An 18012-nucleotide genomic window follows, 5' to 3' on the forward strand; every position below is an offset into this window, starting at 1 on the left:
AACACACATAATTGTTTTTAAAAAAAAAAAAAAAAGAGCTACCAAGTTTTTCAGTCTGTTCATATGTAATTGCCTAAAAAAACAGGGAGAATTGCATGTAATGGAGAGGCAGGTGGGTCAGCTTGACATTTAGCAAGTGTTAATTTACAATAATACCAAAGAAATCTTGCAATATATTCATTTCTAACAGTCCTAGTATTAGATTTCAGTTTCTTGTACATAGGTTACAATTCAACTTTGAGTTCTCACTATTTTTTAATTGAATACATAAAATTTTATGGTATTTCAACATATTTATGTGCATTTACTGCAGATTATTTAAAAACCATCAATTTCTGGAGATTTTCAGTGCCATGTTCAGATTCCTTGCGCTTATATGGCAAAGTTCATTGCTTAATCTTGTGTTTTAACAAAGATATAGCATTTTTACTGAAAAAGTAGTGAAAAAAATAATGTGACAAAGAGGGGAAACTATCCAAGCATAGGAGGCACAAAAATAGTCAAAACTTCCTTATTTTAAGCCAGATATTAAAATTATTTTGTAGATCAAGCTCTTTCAATATATGTCATTATTGAGATATTTTAAGCAATTCCAATTTTTTCATGTGTATTGCTACTTATTATACAGTGTGAAAACAGAATGAAAAATTGAGTTTTAATCTGGATTATTTTGACTATTTTCATCTTGAATGTTATTGCCACAACATTTTGGTTGATGTAATCTCCAACCTTTTTTAATTGTATCTTGTTAAACTCTAGAATCTGTACAGAATTTTGAATTGAACCTTTTATTCTATTCCCAGAGATAGATTATTTTCATTCTATCAGCCATCTACAGATTCTAGAGTCTAATAAGATGCACCTGAAGAAGATCGAAGGCTACATCATTCAAAATCTTATGGCAGTAACATCCAAGATGAGAACAGTACTCTGAATAATACAAATTATCAAATGTTTATTTAAAAAATTCTGAAAGATGAGTCTTAATTTTCATTAATTTTTTTTCCAATTTCTACCTTGTCAGTTTTTTTTTTTTTTTTTTTTTTTTTGTGTATTGTTATCAAAATATGAGTTCAGAGTAAACTTGATTTCATTTCTTAACAAAACTAGAGTTTACTTAACATGATTAAATTTTCAACTGACAACTTTAATCATTATCTTAAATTTACTACAAAATATATATTTAGCTTTTCTCAACAATGTTATTTCATTTCCATATAAATTGTCTACTATCTATACATACAGGGTTTATCACATGTAACTGTATTGCAGTTGCCTATTTCTTTCATTTGTAACTTTATTTAAGCATTTCTGCTATTATTAGGTTGAGAAAAAAGTTCTTGCGAATTTTTAATTTTGACTTCAAATGATGTATTTTCAAATAAGTTTTTATTATAATATTTTTACTTTATATATCATTTTAAAGAGAGTGATTCACTCTAATTGTTTAACAGTTTTTTCAGAACGTTGAATATATAAAATGGAAAAAAAGCAAATTTGCACAATTTTCTTATTCCAATTCAAGCTAGGCTGAAAAGCTGCTGAAACAGCTCCCAATATCAACAAAGTGTTTTTGGCCCAGGAACCATTATTGAATGCACAGCACAATGGTGGTTTAAGAAATTTTGTGGTGGCGATGAGTCTTGAAGATGATGTTGATAACAATCAATTTAGAGCCTTAGTCGAAGCCAATCCATACACAACTGTTCAAGAACTTGCGAGACGTAATGTATACAATGATTTCCAATCACTTGAGAGAGATTGGAAACACAAAAAACTTGATAAAATGCCTCACAAATTGAACGACAACCAAAAGAAATGCCATTATAAAATGTCATCTTCCCTTTGTTTATGCAACAAGAACGACCCATTTCTCAAACGGTTGTGACTTGCGATGGAAAGGGGGTTAATTACAACAACCAGCAATACTCAGCTCAGTAGTTAAATGCCAACAAAACTCCACGACACTTCCTGAAGTCAGTTGCAATAAAAGGTTATGCTGACTGCGACTAGTCTTATCCATTAGTTTTTTGAATGCAGGCAAAACCATTATGACAGTTAAATACTGTCAACAAGTGAATGAAATGCATCAGAAACTTCACCCAGCATTCGATTGATTGATTGATGCCTCTGTTCAGTCTCAAAAAACAAAGGATACCCCCCCCCCGTAGGGACAGCTGTGCTTGTAACTGGGTGGCAAGGATTTTGCAATCCCCAAGCACACCTCTTCTAATTCGGCACTGCTTGAGTTCAGTGGCAAAGAAAAGTTCAGAATGACTGAAAACAATGCTGAGATAAGCAAAGAGCAGATACAACACCTGAAAGTCCTAAAGGGTCACTCATCTGGTACTGGCCAGGTTCATCGTTGCTTAAGTTTGGTGATCTGATAGAAACCATCGTGTCAAACATGATTATGCTGCATTAGTCAACAGAAAAGGCCCAATATTCAAGAATTCTGGCGAAAGAACTAACCCATCAAATTATCGCCCCATTAGCCTCCTCCCACTTTTCGCCAAAATATTTGAGACCATAATTAACCATGCTCTAGTCCGGCACCTTACAGATGCTAAACTTCTGACTGACAAACAATATGGATTTAGACAAGCCCATTCCACAGCTGACATCCTCACTGTAATCTCTGAACGTATATATCATTCACTGGACAAAGCGGGAGAGGGCAGAGCGGTAGCTCTAGATATATCTAAGGCTTTTGACAGAATATGGCACAAGGGCCTCCTCAGGAAAATTAAATCATATGGTATCACTGGTAGAATACTTAGCATAATTGAATCCTTCTTAGACAAGAGAAAAATCCAGGTTGTCCTCGGCGGTCGAACATCTAAACAGTGTGATATAAATGCGGGAGTGCCTCAGGGGTCTATTCTTGGACCTCTATTGTTCCTTATATTTATTAATGACCTCCCCAACAAAACTGCCTCTGTGATGGGTATATATGCTGATGACACTACACTCTATAACAGGCATGACAGGAAAACAAATGAACACATATCTAAAGAAATGGCAAAAACACTGGAGGATGACCTCCAATTTTTAGTAGAATGGGGACATAAATGGATGGTCACATTCAATGCTGCCAAGACTAAACTGGTTTCCTTCAATAATTACAAGAAACCTTCTCTGCCATCAATAGCAATGGCCAGTGACTCCCTGTCTGAGAGTACATCTTTCAAACTGCTTGGCCTAACGTTCACAGGAAACATGAGCTGGAACAATTATATTGAAAACATTGCCAGGGCTGCTGCGAAAAAGGTAGGCTCTCTCTACCGTGCTAGAAAACTACTGACACCTGAAAGTATCCTGTACCTCTATAAGGCCACCATTCGCCCATGTATTGAGTATTGTTGTCACATTTGGGCTGGTGCATCTGCTACTAGTCTCTCGCTCCTAGACAAGGTTCAAAAGAGAGTCGCCAATCTGATAGGCCCTGAACTGGCATCTAAGCTTCAGCCTCTGTCCCATCGACGAAACGTTGCATCCCTCTGCTTGTTTTACAAGTATTTTAATGGTGAATACTCTGACGAACTGCAAACACTTGTGCCCCCACGACGTAGACACCCTCGACAAACCCGATAGGCAGCTAAATCCCACCCCCACACAGTAGAGATCCCTAGATGTAAAAGATCTTTCTACTCCAGTAGTTTCTTCCCCAGAACCACTAGACTCTGGAATTCCATTCCAGGTTCCTGTTTCCCTAACTGTACTGACATGCAGAAGTTCAAGTGCAACATGAACTGACATTTTAATGCCCAAATCCCTACATAGTGCCCCAGTAGTTCCTGCCCCTGATAGTAGCCCCCTACACCAAAGTGGCAATGTGCCTTGTTTTGGGTGAAAATGTAATAAAAAAAAAATTTTTTTAAAAAGTTCTGCACGATCGCACATTACTAAACCAACCTTACAGAAGTTGAGCGAATTAGGCTATGAAACTCTGCCTCATCCATCATACTCTCCAGACCTCACACTTTCCAACTACCACTTTTTCAAGCATCTCAACAACTTTCTGCATGAGAAATGCTTCAAAAACCTAAACGATATCATTGTCACCAGAAGGCAAAATTTTTACGTTACTTGCATAAATACACTTGTTTTGCATTATCAAAAATGCATTGATTCTGATGGTGCTTATTTTGATTAAATTTTTGTTTGAGCTATGTTCATCTGAATTTCAGTTAAAAACTGCAAAAAATTTCTTGTAAACCTGATATATGTGTCATTCAAAAGCAGAAATCATATTTTTAGAGCATTGTTGAACAAATGCATGTTGCCATTGCTTAAGTGCTGTTGGAGTCTTGCACTAAAATATGCTGCTCAGTTCCTGAAAAAATAAAATGTATTGAAATCTATGAACATCAAATAAAACTTTAATAAACATGTTTTATGATGTATCTTTTTGAGATGAGAGTTGATAATTATTTTTTTGTATTTGGATTGTGTTTGGACTATGGTTCTCATCTTGGTTGTGGAAAAAACAACCAAGATGAGAACAACAGTTCAAATAATACAAAAATTTTTCATATTGTAAAAACTTTTGTTAGTTTCTATATTACAGTTGCATATTTCTTCCATGTTACATTTATTATTTTGAAAAAAAATATTATGTTGCTACTTATGGCAACCCTATATGTTTAGGATGAATTTTCTGCTTCTTTCATAGCATTTGTTTGATTTCAGAAGAAATGGGCCATCCAATGAATTACATCTGCGTTTGGAGGAATGCTATGATCAGTTCAAAGCAATTGAAAGAGAACGCAAAAAGGTGAAATATATTGTTTTTATATTTCTCTGTTTACATGTAGTAATAAAAAAAAATTGTGTTGTATAAATATTTTATATATAAAGAAAATATTTCACTGTATGCGATGAGTTATTGTTATTTACATGTTTTCATTTTTGTTTCATTTTACATTCAATTGTTTTCATTTTTGTTGATGCCATTTTAACATTAGTTTTATAAATCCAAAGAAAGCATCCTAGATTGTTTTACTGGCTAACTTGCCAAGAAGGTATAGGTGTTTTTTTTTAAGGGATATTCTAGAATCTATTCTACCAAGAGGTTGAGTTCAATCTCAAATGAGACATAAACTATATATCTAAAATGCATGTGATACAGAATCTATGCCCAGATTACATGAAGGCTTTGTTTTGAAATTGCCCGGTCACAGGCAACATGGAAAGTTTGCACAAAATTTGTAAATGTTTATTCAGAAAGAGAAAGAACAAAAATAGGGGGCAAATAAAAAGAGGGGACAGAGAAAAAGGAAAACAAAGGAAGTAAAGATAGAGGTATCAAGGAAGGATGTTATTTTTACAAGCATGTTGTGTGAAGGCAGGAGGTATATTTATACATGTGTTGTCTTAACAAAAAAGTTATTCAAAAATGGGGAAAAATGTAAACTTCCATCTTTTTTATTAAGAAGACATTTATGATATTAAATAAGATCTATATTAATTCTATTAATTATTAATGGGGAAACTCTGCTTTATCCAATGGTATATCAAAAGCATATTTTGTAAAGTTAAATTTTATTCACTGAAGTTTGCAATTTGGAAATTTATTTTTATGAAAATTAAGTTAAAATTCTATACTTCATCCACCAAATTGAAGAATGACTCTTTCTTCTATAGGATGGATTGATTTTTCAAAGTGGATTAATTAACATTGTGAGCAGCAAAGATGTTAAAAAAAAAAATGGACTAAAAATTTGTTTAAAAAAACAAAAAAAAGAAACGGAACCAAACGCATCTGTCATTAACCTATTAGGCTCCACTATCCTATAAATGAGACCCAAAATAATTTTTATTTTCAAATCGGATAATATATGATAGCATTCTAAAGAAAGAATAAAATTCATCTATATCTATCAACTTCTCTCAGTGAGTTGTTGGAACCCTAGCCAAAGAGGTCAGAATCAAACATTCAACGCAAGTTGTAAAAAAAGATGCAAAGGAAGGAAACATGTTTATCAACTATGCCACGATGAACATACAACATTATAACCCTCGAAATAACTTCCTTATACAAACTTGAGTCCTGTCACCACTGAAAGGGACTTGGTTGGTGGACACCACTAAATCGCGTAAACAGAAGTATATCTACTGTAAAACTAAAGCAACAGTTTATTCCTGTTGGTCAATGTTTATGAAATGTAATTATAAAATGAAGCACATGTAATCATTGTGGAAGATTAGTTTTTGAGAACAAAGGAAGAAGAAATAGTGGCTATCAGCCTGTGTCAGAAAACAATATGTATGCTGTTAAACACAAAATATGTCTCAAGCTATCGTAGCTGTGTATAAAAAGATAACATGTATGGTATATTTAATATGTAAATGAAAGCAGTATTAGCTCATGAATGTTTCGATGTCATAATAAGTTTGTCATTGGGGTATTTAATCTGTAATGATTGCCTAATCTAATCAGGGAAGCCATGTTTGTTTTAATCTCTGGAGCGTCCTTTTTTGAATGAGGGTTCGTTCATTCCAGAATGAACGAATAGTTGTCAGTCAATGAAATCGTGAAATGTGAGGCTGGAAAAATCATTCTTTTGGTTTCGGGGGGGAAAAGGAAAGATTATGGTATGTGTATAAGTATATGAGCCAGAAAATTAGGGTGGAACCTCATATATGACCATAATGCAGAATACTTCCGGATGTTGACTGGGAGCAGGAGTAGTACTTTTTATTTAGAAGGAAAAATAACAGCTACTTCCATCATGTAAAATTTTAATATAGCGGATAAATGTGTGTAAGATAGCATTCAAAAGTTACATCATATACTGGCTAATAGTCTAGACATGATAAATTTGCATTTCAACTTGCTGATATATGTCTGTACATGTTATTCATCCATCCAAACAAAGATTTTACTTGTTATAAACCATCCTTGGTGTTTGATTGTTATTTTCTGTTAATTTAAGTGTTATATGACCAGTAGTTTATCAGTTAAATATTTGCACACACACACATACACAAACATCTATTTTATTTATATGGATTTGATTTCCTAGATATAACCAAAATATTGTAAGTTCAATTTTATGAAAATTTTATTGTTTTTATCCATTTTCTCAGTTTGGCATACCCAATATTATACAGAAAAATAGTGGTCACTCAGTTGACAAATTAGTTACAAACATGTGTTAGATAAAGCTTAATAAAAATCATTATTCTTTAGTGTAATTGCTAGTTACCATGGCATTTAGACTTTGTTTTAAGATAAAATAAATCTAACCAATTATCAGCATAAATTTCACTACAATTCATTATACTTAACACTGGATTATATTAAGTTTTACGTGAAAATTCTATTTGCATTTTTGATGAGTTATAATTAAAAAATTTTTTTTTTTTTTTTTTTTTAAATTCCTCAGACTGAAGCCGAGCTTGCTCGACAAAACCCAGGAAGGAAAGTATCCAGTGCCAACAACATTGCTATTCCAGCTCTGCCATCCAATCCTACACGTGTTGACAAGCTGGTTGTGGATTCTTTCAAAGAACAAGCACGGGTTTGTATTGATGCTTTCACTAATAATATTAACGCTTATCAAGTATTTTGATACACCCGTGACCTGATTTGATCCATTCATAACAGATTTGATATAGGATCAAGTTTAATGTGGGACAGACCTTGCTTAGTCTCATTTTGTTTTTCTTTCAGAAGGTGCCATAGGTTTCAAAAATTTAGCTTATTTGTGACTTTTGTAAATAGATCATATCACTAAAAATCACATGACCTGCTAACATTTCAGGATGAAACCCAACAGCCATGGACCCACCGTACTGACTATTATGAAGGATGGTTATTTTCTGTTCCACCTCTAAAAGAAATTACTAAGGGGGTTCATAAGACTGGTCCAAAAATGAGTGTATTTTATTTCCTAAAAGATAAATTTACATTTGGTCAAGTATACTTAAGAAGGAGTATTTTTTGACAGGAAAATACTGTGAAAATTTAAATTTGTTAAATGTATTTGATTACTAATTCACATGTGACTTGCATTTTATATAAAAAAAAATGCATCCGTTTTTAAATAATTTTCAAATGATATTTTTTTACTATCCTTTTTCTTGATAATACAACAAAACATAACGTTGATTTTTCTTTTAACTATATATTTTCATATAAGGATTAAAAAAAATTTTAATAGTGAATTTTTGGTCAGAAAGTTAAAAATTAATTTTTTTTTTTTTTAGTTTTTAAACCTGTTAAACAAATAATTTTTAACAGATTTTTTCCAGTCTGTTCTCTCAATGAATATAGTTTTTCACAGTATTATTCATATATTTTGGAAAGATCTTTCTTTTTCAATATCAAGTGTCAATAAACATAGCAAATGTTTAGTCTTGACTTTGCAATAACATGTTCATTTCTTTTAAATTCATTAAATTCTATTGAAAGATTTCTTGGATAAAAATTTTTTTCAAGTTTATTATTTCTGTCAGGACGATTAAAAAAAATTTTTTTTTTTTTTTTTATAATATATTTAAAAGTATGGTTTATTCTTATTCAAAAGTATGAGTCAAGAAACACAAAAATTTCTATAAAAAATAAACGAAGCTAAAACTTTATTCTCAAATAGTTTTGATTTTTGCACCAACAAGTTTTATAACACTTACAAAATTCATTTATTAATCAGTTTTGGGTATTTATGCAGAATACAGACCATGCTGAAATAATTATGTTACTATTTAGAAATCCATTTTTAACTAAATCTTCTAACAGATTTTTCTCTAATTTGGATTTAAAAAGATACGTTTCTACACCAGTAACTTTATATTTAAATTATTTTAATTTAAATCATTTTCATTAAAAATTATTTATCATTTACTTTTGTTTTACAATTTGCATTAAATTTAAATTTAAAATTTGTTTTGTTTGTTTAATTATTGCTTGTTTATTCCCTAAATTCAGTTTTTGCAGTATTTGATTGTCTCCTGCTTCAAACACATAATTTTACATACATAATTCTTGTTTTTGCTTTTTAATTTCTATTGAATAAAGTCCAGTTTCAGTATAAATCGAATCCTTTTCCTTTTTTTTTTTTTTAATGTAATTTTTCAAGTAAATAATAAACAAATTTTAGTCTTTTAAATCCATGAAATAACCAAATGTTAATGTACAGTATGTTGTTTCTACAAAACAACAACTTTTCCCTTTTGAATTAATTCTCATCTTTCTTTTTTTAATTAATATTGAATAAATTCAGTTTCAGTATAAATTGTGTTTTTTTTTTTTTTTTTCTTTTTCAATACAAGTTTCAGTTTTCTGATATTGTAAAAAGCTCTCATTTATTATCGACAGTCAAACTGTTCGACACATCTTCTCAGGAGTGACAGCATTCTTCAGTGACTAGGCTTCATTCTATTTACACAGTTTATCCTCCTCCATTTTGGTTAAGTAATAGGGAGATTATATCTTTAAGTTAGGCCACATTATCTTTTTTTAACGGTAGTCACAAATTATTGAGATTATGTGAAATAAAAAAAAAAACATTATTTTATTAAATAAAAACAAAGGCAGGTAAAATGGATGAAATCATTTTTGTTCAAAAATTAAATACAAGAAATTAGTCTCTTTATCAAGTTAGCTATGTTTATATGTTTGTATATTTCTATGTATAAAATTAACTGATTATTGTGAATTTTGAAATACAGCTGTCAATTGCTGAGTACTTGAGGATGTATTTAGTTTTATACAAACTGGATAGTGGAATCTCTTTGAAAATTCAGATACCTTCAATTTTTGTTAAATTTTAACAATAAATATTAGACATCAATTAATATATTAAGAGGTATTTTATACGGTACAATCACGTTGACACACCGGTTCCCACTGGATCACTGAAATTAAGCAACATTGAACCTGTTCAGTACTAAATGGGTGACCATTTGGGACTTCCAGGTATTGTATATGCTCTCTGCTTATCTCAGCATTGTTTCTCGTCGTCCTGAACTTCTTGCCACTGGACTCAAACAGTGCCGACTCAGGAGAGGTGTGTTTGAGGATTGCGCAATCCTTGCCTCACAATTAACCTCGCAACTGCCCCTACAGGAAGTATCTTTTGTCTTGCGAGACTGAACGGAAATATTAGGATTTTTAATGGTTTACCTTTCTACCATAGAATTATATCAGTGGTCATGTGGGCAAAGTCCTTGGATGGAAGTCAGCAGGGATTTAGTCCGGTGTTTGAATCCTGTGACTAGTGGTGTGTGTATGTATGTATGTATATATATATATATATATATATATATATATATATATATATAGCCACAATGAGGAGTCTTGGTTACAAGGCAGAAACATATGTATGTAGATAGTAAAACTATTTATTGAATATCTGTATATGAATGTATATATTAGTATAAAAATATACCTAATGAAAGTAAGCAATACAAAAACGTTTATGTTGCATTCCTTAAGCTAATTACAATAGATTTACATTTTAGGATTGTTTTTATAGTTAATAATTTATTACTCTCGCTGCTTGGTTTTATTATTCCCTCATTACCTATTCATTTTCTTCAGCTAATGAAATGACTTTTTATCTATAAAACTATAAGCGTAACAAAATAAAAACACGTTATTAAACAAATGTCACTAAGAGGTGGATTGTTATTTAAATGTTTTAAGTTGTTACGGAAAGTTAAGGCAAGCAAGTTTTTTTTTTTTTTTTCTTTTTTTCCGGTTATAAATAAACAAAGTTATTTATTGCAAAGCTTTAACTATTTAAAAGTTAAATGTAATAATTTGAATTTTTCTTTTTAGGTAATTACTTTGATTGATAAAATGGAGACCTTGAGGAACGCTGTACACCATCCTAATATTCACTTGACTTTAGAAAGATGGTATGAGGGAATACGGAAAGTGCAAGCCTGTCGTAGTGAAGAAATAATCAATGCTGCCAATAGGAATAAAAGCGGAATGCCAAGACACCACGATGAGAAAGGTAATCAATATTTCTTAAGTTTTGCATTAACAATTGTTTCTTTAATTATATTCATATTTTACATAGTTTTGGTATATTGCATAGTTTTTATATATCTATCAAGATTTATGAGCATGTTTTTTTTATTGAGTCTCTTTCATTATGTAGGCAACATTTTCTTAATACATTGTCTGGCATTACCTGGGGCTCAAGAGTCTGTTTTTTTTTTTTATGTGTGCTTGTGCATTATAATTGGATATGAAAAAAACTCATTTCAAGTAAAAACTATTGCATAATTGTGTCATGTCAAAATTAGTAAAGATTCTAAAAATCATGAAAAATGATGAAGATCTGCTAGAGCTATTTTTGGTCCCCCAACAAAGGAGGGATTGGACTTAGTAATTCACTCCCGTTTTTTTGTTTGCACTTTTCTCAAACACTTCTTAAATATTTTTTGGCACAAACATTAGTCATGATGAAAGTAAATTTTTCACTCGTCAAGAGGGGACCCCACATGCTCGGCTTGTTTACAAAAAAAAAAAAAAAACATTGTTATTGTAAATTCTTGATCAACCATTTTCTAATTTTTAAATATTGAAAGTTAAGTAAAAACCGGTGTTTATACAGAATTGACAGTAGAAGAAACTGATAAAACTATTATTTGATAAATTTTATTGGAGAGTGGATTTTTTTTTTATTCTGTCACTTTTCATGATTGAGTTAAAAAAAAAATTCTTTTGCAATTATAATGCACAAGCATTCTTTTTCATGCCATAGTTTAATAGTAAATTATTGAAATAATAAAATAGGATTTTGAAAGCTTAATATGGTATCGTTTGGTCATTTAATTATTAATTAAATCAAGGTGGTATAAAACTCTCACTAATTTTATTAAGATGATGCTTTAATCTCTTTATACAATTATTGGCTTGCAAAACATTGAATCTTTTCTTATGTGATGATTTACTAATAATTTTAAAGCCAAATATGACTTTGGACAGTTTAAATGCTTTCAAACACTTTTCAAATTTCAAAGAATTTTGAAGATAAAGATAAAAATGTCTGACTTATGAAGAAACGAAAATGTATTATATTGGATTTATTTTAGTAATTAAATTTATGATTTTTAAAAAAGATATTTTTGGTATGTCATGCTATGGCATGTTTCATTTCTATAAATATTAAATAAAAACATACATAAGTAACATAAGGACCAGAAAAACACCTACTAAAATAAATAAAATTAACTTTTTATTCACATTATAATTTGAAACCTGTTAAAAATCATATGTCTTTTATTACAGATATACTTGTACTGGCCGAGAGCATTCGGGAACTGACTTTGCTAACTCGGAAAGCTCGTACAGCATCTTGGTGTGCACTTCAGATAGCTGGTAACAACTGTTCTGTGGTTTTTCCTAATGAACCAATTGACAAGTCTTTGACTGCCGTCTCATCTATAACCAAGAATAAAAAACTGACCACTGCTGTAAATATGATTACCAAAAACTTGGAAAGGTTACAACTAAAAGGGGCACTGACCAATGATGTTGGAGCATCCAATGGAACCATCATTGGGGGTGTTCATAAACCGATTACCCTTTCAGCCAGCTCCGTACCAAATGCTTCCTAAAAATTTGCATTTTAAGTTCAATTCCTGTTTTATCCACATAAATTATTTGGAGTGAAATGGGATTCAAAACTTTTCTCAAACAACATACTGTTATTTGAAATCATATTTTAGCAAAAACAAAGAAATAGATAAAAAAAACAATTTATAGTTAGTTGATTTGTGTGTGTGACATGTTAAATTATTTTTGTGTAAAATATGGAGGGGGGGGTACTTCCTAGTGCTTTGATTTTCTGCAGAACAAAAAAATCACTAAGTGTGAAAGGATGTGAGTTGGAAAGTGCGATAACTGAAAGTTTGGCTTTGACATGGGCATCATTTTTCTACATGTAAATGATAATTTAGCATGTTTCACAGATGAGTCAATTACCATTAGCTATAAATTACCGTTTTCCACCTTATATATATATATATATATATATATATATATTTTTTTTTAATTTTTTACTAAAATATTGTTTAAATAACAGTTGTTTGAGAATATTGCCAAAACCTAGTTCAAGCTAAATAATTTACATAACTAGAATAGGAATTTACCCATTTTAAAGCTGTTTCATTTATTTATTTTATTTTTGTCATAATATAATTTTATTTATTTTATCTTCCCCTTTTACGTTTTAGCACTTGGGAGCTATTACATTTCTGAAAAGCTTTTTATATCTAAAATTCTTTTAAAAGTTTTTTTTTTTTTTTTTCTCGATTAGAGCCAATTCATATTTTTTTTTGTGTATTCACCTCTCACCACCACGTCTTTCTTTCGTTAAAGGATTTCTCTTTTTGAAGCTTTTCAACTTTATTTATCTATGCCTCAATTAGCTGAATCTGCCAACATATTATTTGTATCCCTCCATTATTTCAAAGTTATTTTTGACTTTCAACATTTCTGATTATATTCATAACCCATAAACATAAAAGAAATGTCAACCTATGTTAACTAAGATTGTTTAGCTATGTATATTATTTCGTATTTTTCTTCTAGTCATGTTCAAGTTTTTTTTTTCCTGTGATAATCTTTTCACCTCTAGTGAATTCATTAATAATTTGAATGTACTCTGACAATACTTAATTCTCAAAGGATTTGTGAATTCACTTTCATTAAATATGAACTATACTAAATTTTTAGTAACTAATCAGATTAACATCATGCTGTTAATAACAGATCTTCTGTCGTTTCTGTTGGAACATTTTATTTCAAGGATATCAATGGTTTTCGTCATGTTATTTTCAAGGTGAAGATTTAATATCTTTTATCACTTGGTCGAGACATGTCATCTTTAGTCATGATAGGTCTTATAAAGGTTTGACCTGCAGATGTTTCTGATGACAGTCTCATTAAATGCCCAAATCACGTTGGTCGTCTTTTTGATGGTTCTGCTTCGATGCGACTCTAGGAGTCTTTGTTAGAAATTATTCTTGGCCAGTTGATTTGGATGATTATTCTTTAGTAATGGCATAACATCTTAACTCTATGAAGGTACAATTAGTATGCATTTTTTTTTTTTTTTTTTTTTTTTTTTTTTTTTTTAATTCTTTTCCTTATATACGAAATCAAACAAAGTTTAATCAGTTGTGAATTGATGTTTTATTATTTATATCAGTTTCATCATTTCTTGATAGAGAAATATTAGTTTTTGGAAAAAATAAATCAAGCATTAAAAAAAAAAAGATTTTTTTTTATATCATAATAAAATGTATTTCCCCTAATACGATGAACTATTGATATCATATTTATCAAGATTATCTTCATCCCAATGGCCATATTTGTTGCTATTTTACATCAAGTGATCACAAACTATTCTCAATTTTATATACTTCATACTAAAATTACCTTAATATTATGCTATATATATATATATATATATATATATATATATATATATAATTAGCAACAACCACAATGTGTATTATAATCTATTTATTTTTATTATAAAATAACTTCATTATATGATGCAAGATTTATATAGCAAATCATTATTTTAAATCTTAATTATTTTTTTTTATTCATCTAAGTATAATTTATTTTAGTTATTAATTTAGCTATTCAGAGATGTGCACCTTTCCAGGCTGCTTTATGTTTAACATTGCGGTTATCACAATTCTTCTTCTTATTATTATTATTGCTTTATACTCCATGTATTTATTTTTTTAATCTATTAAAAAAAAATTATTTATGACACTATTTCTCAAACACATCCACATACTTTTTTAAATTATTTTTTTTTATTTTATTATTTTTATTTATTTTTTTTTTTTGCAATAATTGAATTATAAAAAGAAAAAGTGAATTTTAAAAAATTATATTTTGAATTTGCAAAATTACCTGAAAAGCCTCAATAAATATTTGCCAAAAACAGTCAGTGTGTGGGTAGGGTGGGGTATAAGATATGTGTGTATGTAAACACTTTATTTATATAATATCTGCATGTAGCTGTACAAGCATCCATACACATTGTATTTTTGGGATGCTTCCAAGAAAAAAAATGACTTGAAACCTAAAAAGCACTGACTTCATATTTGCAGTTCTAATTAAGATGTTTATCTCTTGTGCAGTCACCTGCTGAATCTTATTGTCTAACATTCCAACTACATCACATCCAATGGCTATGATGTGATCATTTTTCTACTGTCTCTTTTATCCCCACCCCCAAGACAAAATCAAGGTCTTTTTGGTATGTATATGAAATGTTTGTAATTTCCTATTTGTATTTTGAATAACATCAAAAATTGCTTAAGCGCATTCAAAATGCTATATGCAGACTTTAAAAGAAAAAGAAAAAAACCCTGAAACATACCTTTTTGCAGATTATTGCAATTTTAATCCAAAATTTTTGTTACTTCAACATTTCCTTTTCTTTCTTTTTTTATAATAATTCTATTTGAAGATTTATTACTGCTTGATTCTATGCATTTTATGTTTTTGTACTGTCATTAATAACTTGGGTTTTCATCTGATCTTTTTTTTTTTTTTTTTTTTTTTTTTTTTTCCCCAAGTGTTTTTAGTCTGCAACAAGTTCTTGTTTTTATTGTTTATTATCTCTGCTGTTTCTGATTGTCTAGAACTGCTTGATATATTGTTATCTCGCATAAATAATTTTCATCTATCCCAAGTTTGTTTTTGAGAGTTTTCAAATCCTGTTTGCTATTTTGTAATCTATCATACACACTATATATATATATATATATATATATATATATATATATATATATGCTAATTCATATTTCATTATATGCTACCAGGAGTCTTTTATTAACCCTTCCCTCACTCTGTAAGTTATTTACTGAATTTTTCAGCCACATTTGCTCCTCAAACAAAGTTGACAGTTTATATTTTTCTATCTTGTTCACTGCTGTGTTTTTTTTTTATTTTGTTTGTTTTTTATAACTTCTGTTACTATGGAGAGTACATTTCCTTATCCACAACTAGTCTCTTCTCCTATATTGGATTATATGCAGTTTTGCAACTGTGAAAACTAATGACCCTGATGTAAGCTTTTTGTTCATGTCATCATATATAACCTGCTAATTTATTTTGAATTTCTATATTTTTAATAGACGGATGAATAATTTCCATATATTCAAATTATTCTTGTTTTCTCCATTTCCATAAATGAGAGAAGATATTTTTCTAACTCAAAAATATATCCGGTTTCTGACCTGAGAGATTTTTCTTTTCTTCAATGAACTATTATGTAATGATTTGGTACTTAAAAGCTGTTGAAAAGTATCTTGTGAGGATTTGTTCATTTGTCAATTCTAACCCCTACCCCCCATCTTTTTTCCTCTCATATATTTCATCTTATATATAAATATATTCTGTTTTTTTGATCTTCGTTTTCAACTTTTTCTTTTTAACTTATACAAACTTCAAAGTTTGTAAAGACTTATATATATACATTTTATCCAATTGTATTTACATAAATAAATGCAGATGACTTTTGTGTAATTAGAAATATTATCACTTCTAACATATTTTTAAGTTTAGTATTTTTCTTAAGTAAAAACTTCCTTGGAGTCTTTGAAATCACTATTAAAATTCCATTTAGGTACTTATTAAAAGTAATAAATGAATTGGCACGTTATCTAGATATTTATTATTATATATGTCAAATTACAAATGATTTTTTTTTTGTTTGTTTTTAAACAAATGAACTAAACATTGAAAATACAAAAATAGTAAACTTTTTATATCGAAATAAAAAAATTTCCTTCTAAACAATGAACTATTTCCATCATATTCATCAAAATTAGTTTTATTATCATTGTTTACATCCAGCGTTTCATATAATACTTCCAGTTAGTTGCTCCTGATGTATTGTAAACTGAATTACCTCCCTTAATTGTTTTCCATAAAAATTTTAAACACCTGTGAAAAGAGCATGTGCCAATTTAACTTAATCCAATAGGGATTTTTTTTTCATGACTTTCTGATATTTACTTTCATAGATTAAAAAAGCTTTTGGTGGTTATTTCAATTGATACACAAATGAAGCGTGGCAGTTAAAACTAAAATAACAGGAAAACTATTTGATATATGTATGTATCAGGCAAAACTATTTGTGTACACCAAAACAAAGTATAGAAAATGAACAAGCAGAATTTTCAGTAATGAATAAACTTCAATTCTTACTCTTTCCATTGTGCATGTTTAAGCCAGCACATTGTAGAAGATTATCTGATTATCTCCCTTCTAATATGAAAACGCTATGCAGTATTGTCCTTCAGTGTTCGTTGGCTACAACTAGTAAAATAATTTTTTTTTATTTTTTTATTTTATTAAAATTCTATTTGATATTTTTCTGTAACTTTTAGTGTACACAAATAGTTTTCTTGATATGTATGTTAAATGATTTTACTGTTATTTTTGGATGCCATATTTCACTTTGACAAAACAATCACCAAGCTTTTTCCCTTCTCATTATATAAACAATGCAACACTTTGCAGTAATTCTGTGCAAACACAAGTGTATATATATAAAATATAGTTTTCAAGCTCTTATATAATCCCCTTCATTATTGTAAAGACTATTAAAAAAAGTTAAACTTTTTAGATACCTTTTTCCACTTATTTCTAAGATATCGTGTGCATGCTGCTGCAGTTTATTCAGGAGTGAGTCAAAAGCATTTAAAAGGCTGTAATTATGCAATAGATTGTGTCCATATTTATTTTAGATGTGCACCCTCTTTTATTATTATGTGCAAACTGTTTTTATTCATGATCATTATATATTTTGAAATCATCTCTATTACATAAAATGTTTGTAATATTAGCTCAGTGTGTTCCAATATGATGCTTTAACAGTTGCTATGGAATATCAAAAACAAAATGGAACTCTTACAACAAAGTTATTCTTATTAGAAAAGCCAAATATATTTTAGAATGAATGAAGTGTCTATTTGTTGTTTGATTCATACCAAATTTGATGTGAGAAGGATGTT

The 18012-nt window shown here is 29.6% G+C and overlaps 1 protein-coding gene across 2 annotated transcripts in view; it reads left to right on the forward strand.

The window, feature by feature from the left end:
• LOC145297601 (uncharacterized) overlaps positions 1–12825 on the forward strand; it is a 61644-nt gene extending 48819 nt beyond the window's left edge. The window contains exons 5-8 of one of the 2 annotated variants that reach the window (XM_080143658.1): positions 4693–4777; positions 7392–7526; positions 10787–10967; positions 12251–12825. In XM_080143658.1, coding sequence (XP_079999784.1) covers positions 4693–4777; positions 7392–7526; positions 10787–10967; positions 12251–12579 — 730 coding nt within the window. In that variant the 3' untranslated portion in view covers positions 12580–12825. The remainder of the gene's footprint in view (positions 1–4692; positions 4778–7391; positions 7527–10786; positions 10968–12250) is intronic. The other variant, XM_080143659.1, reaches the window with a different exon arrangement.
• Positions 12826–18012: the final 5187 nt, after the last annotated feature.

The sequence above is a fragment of the Euprymna scolopes genome, chromosome 18, assembly GCF_053919585.1.
Source record: "Euprymna scolopes isolate OS-2025 chromosome 18, ASM5391958v1, whole genome shotgun sequence".
NCBI classification, from domain to species: domain Eukaryota; kingdom Metazoa; phylum Mollusca; class Cephalopoda; order Sepiida; family Sepiolidae; genus Euprymna; species Euprymna scolopes.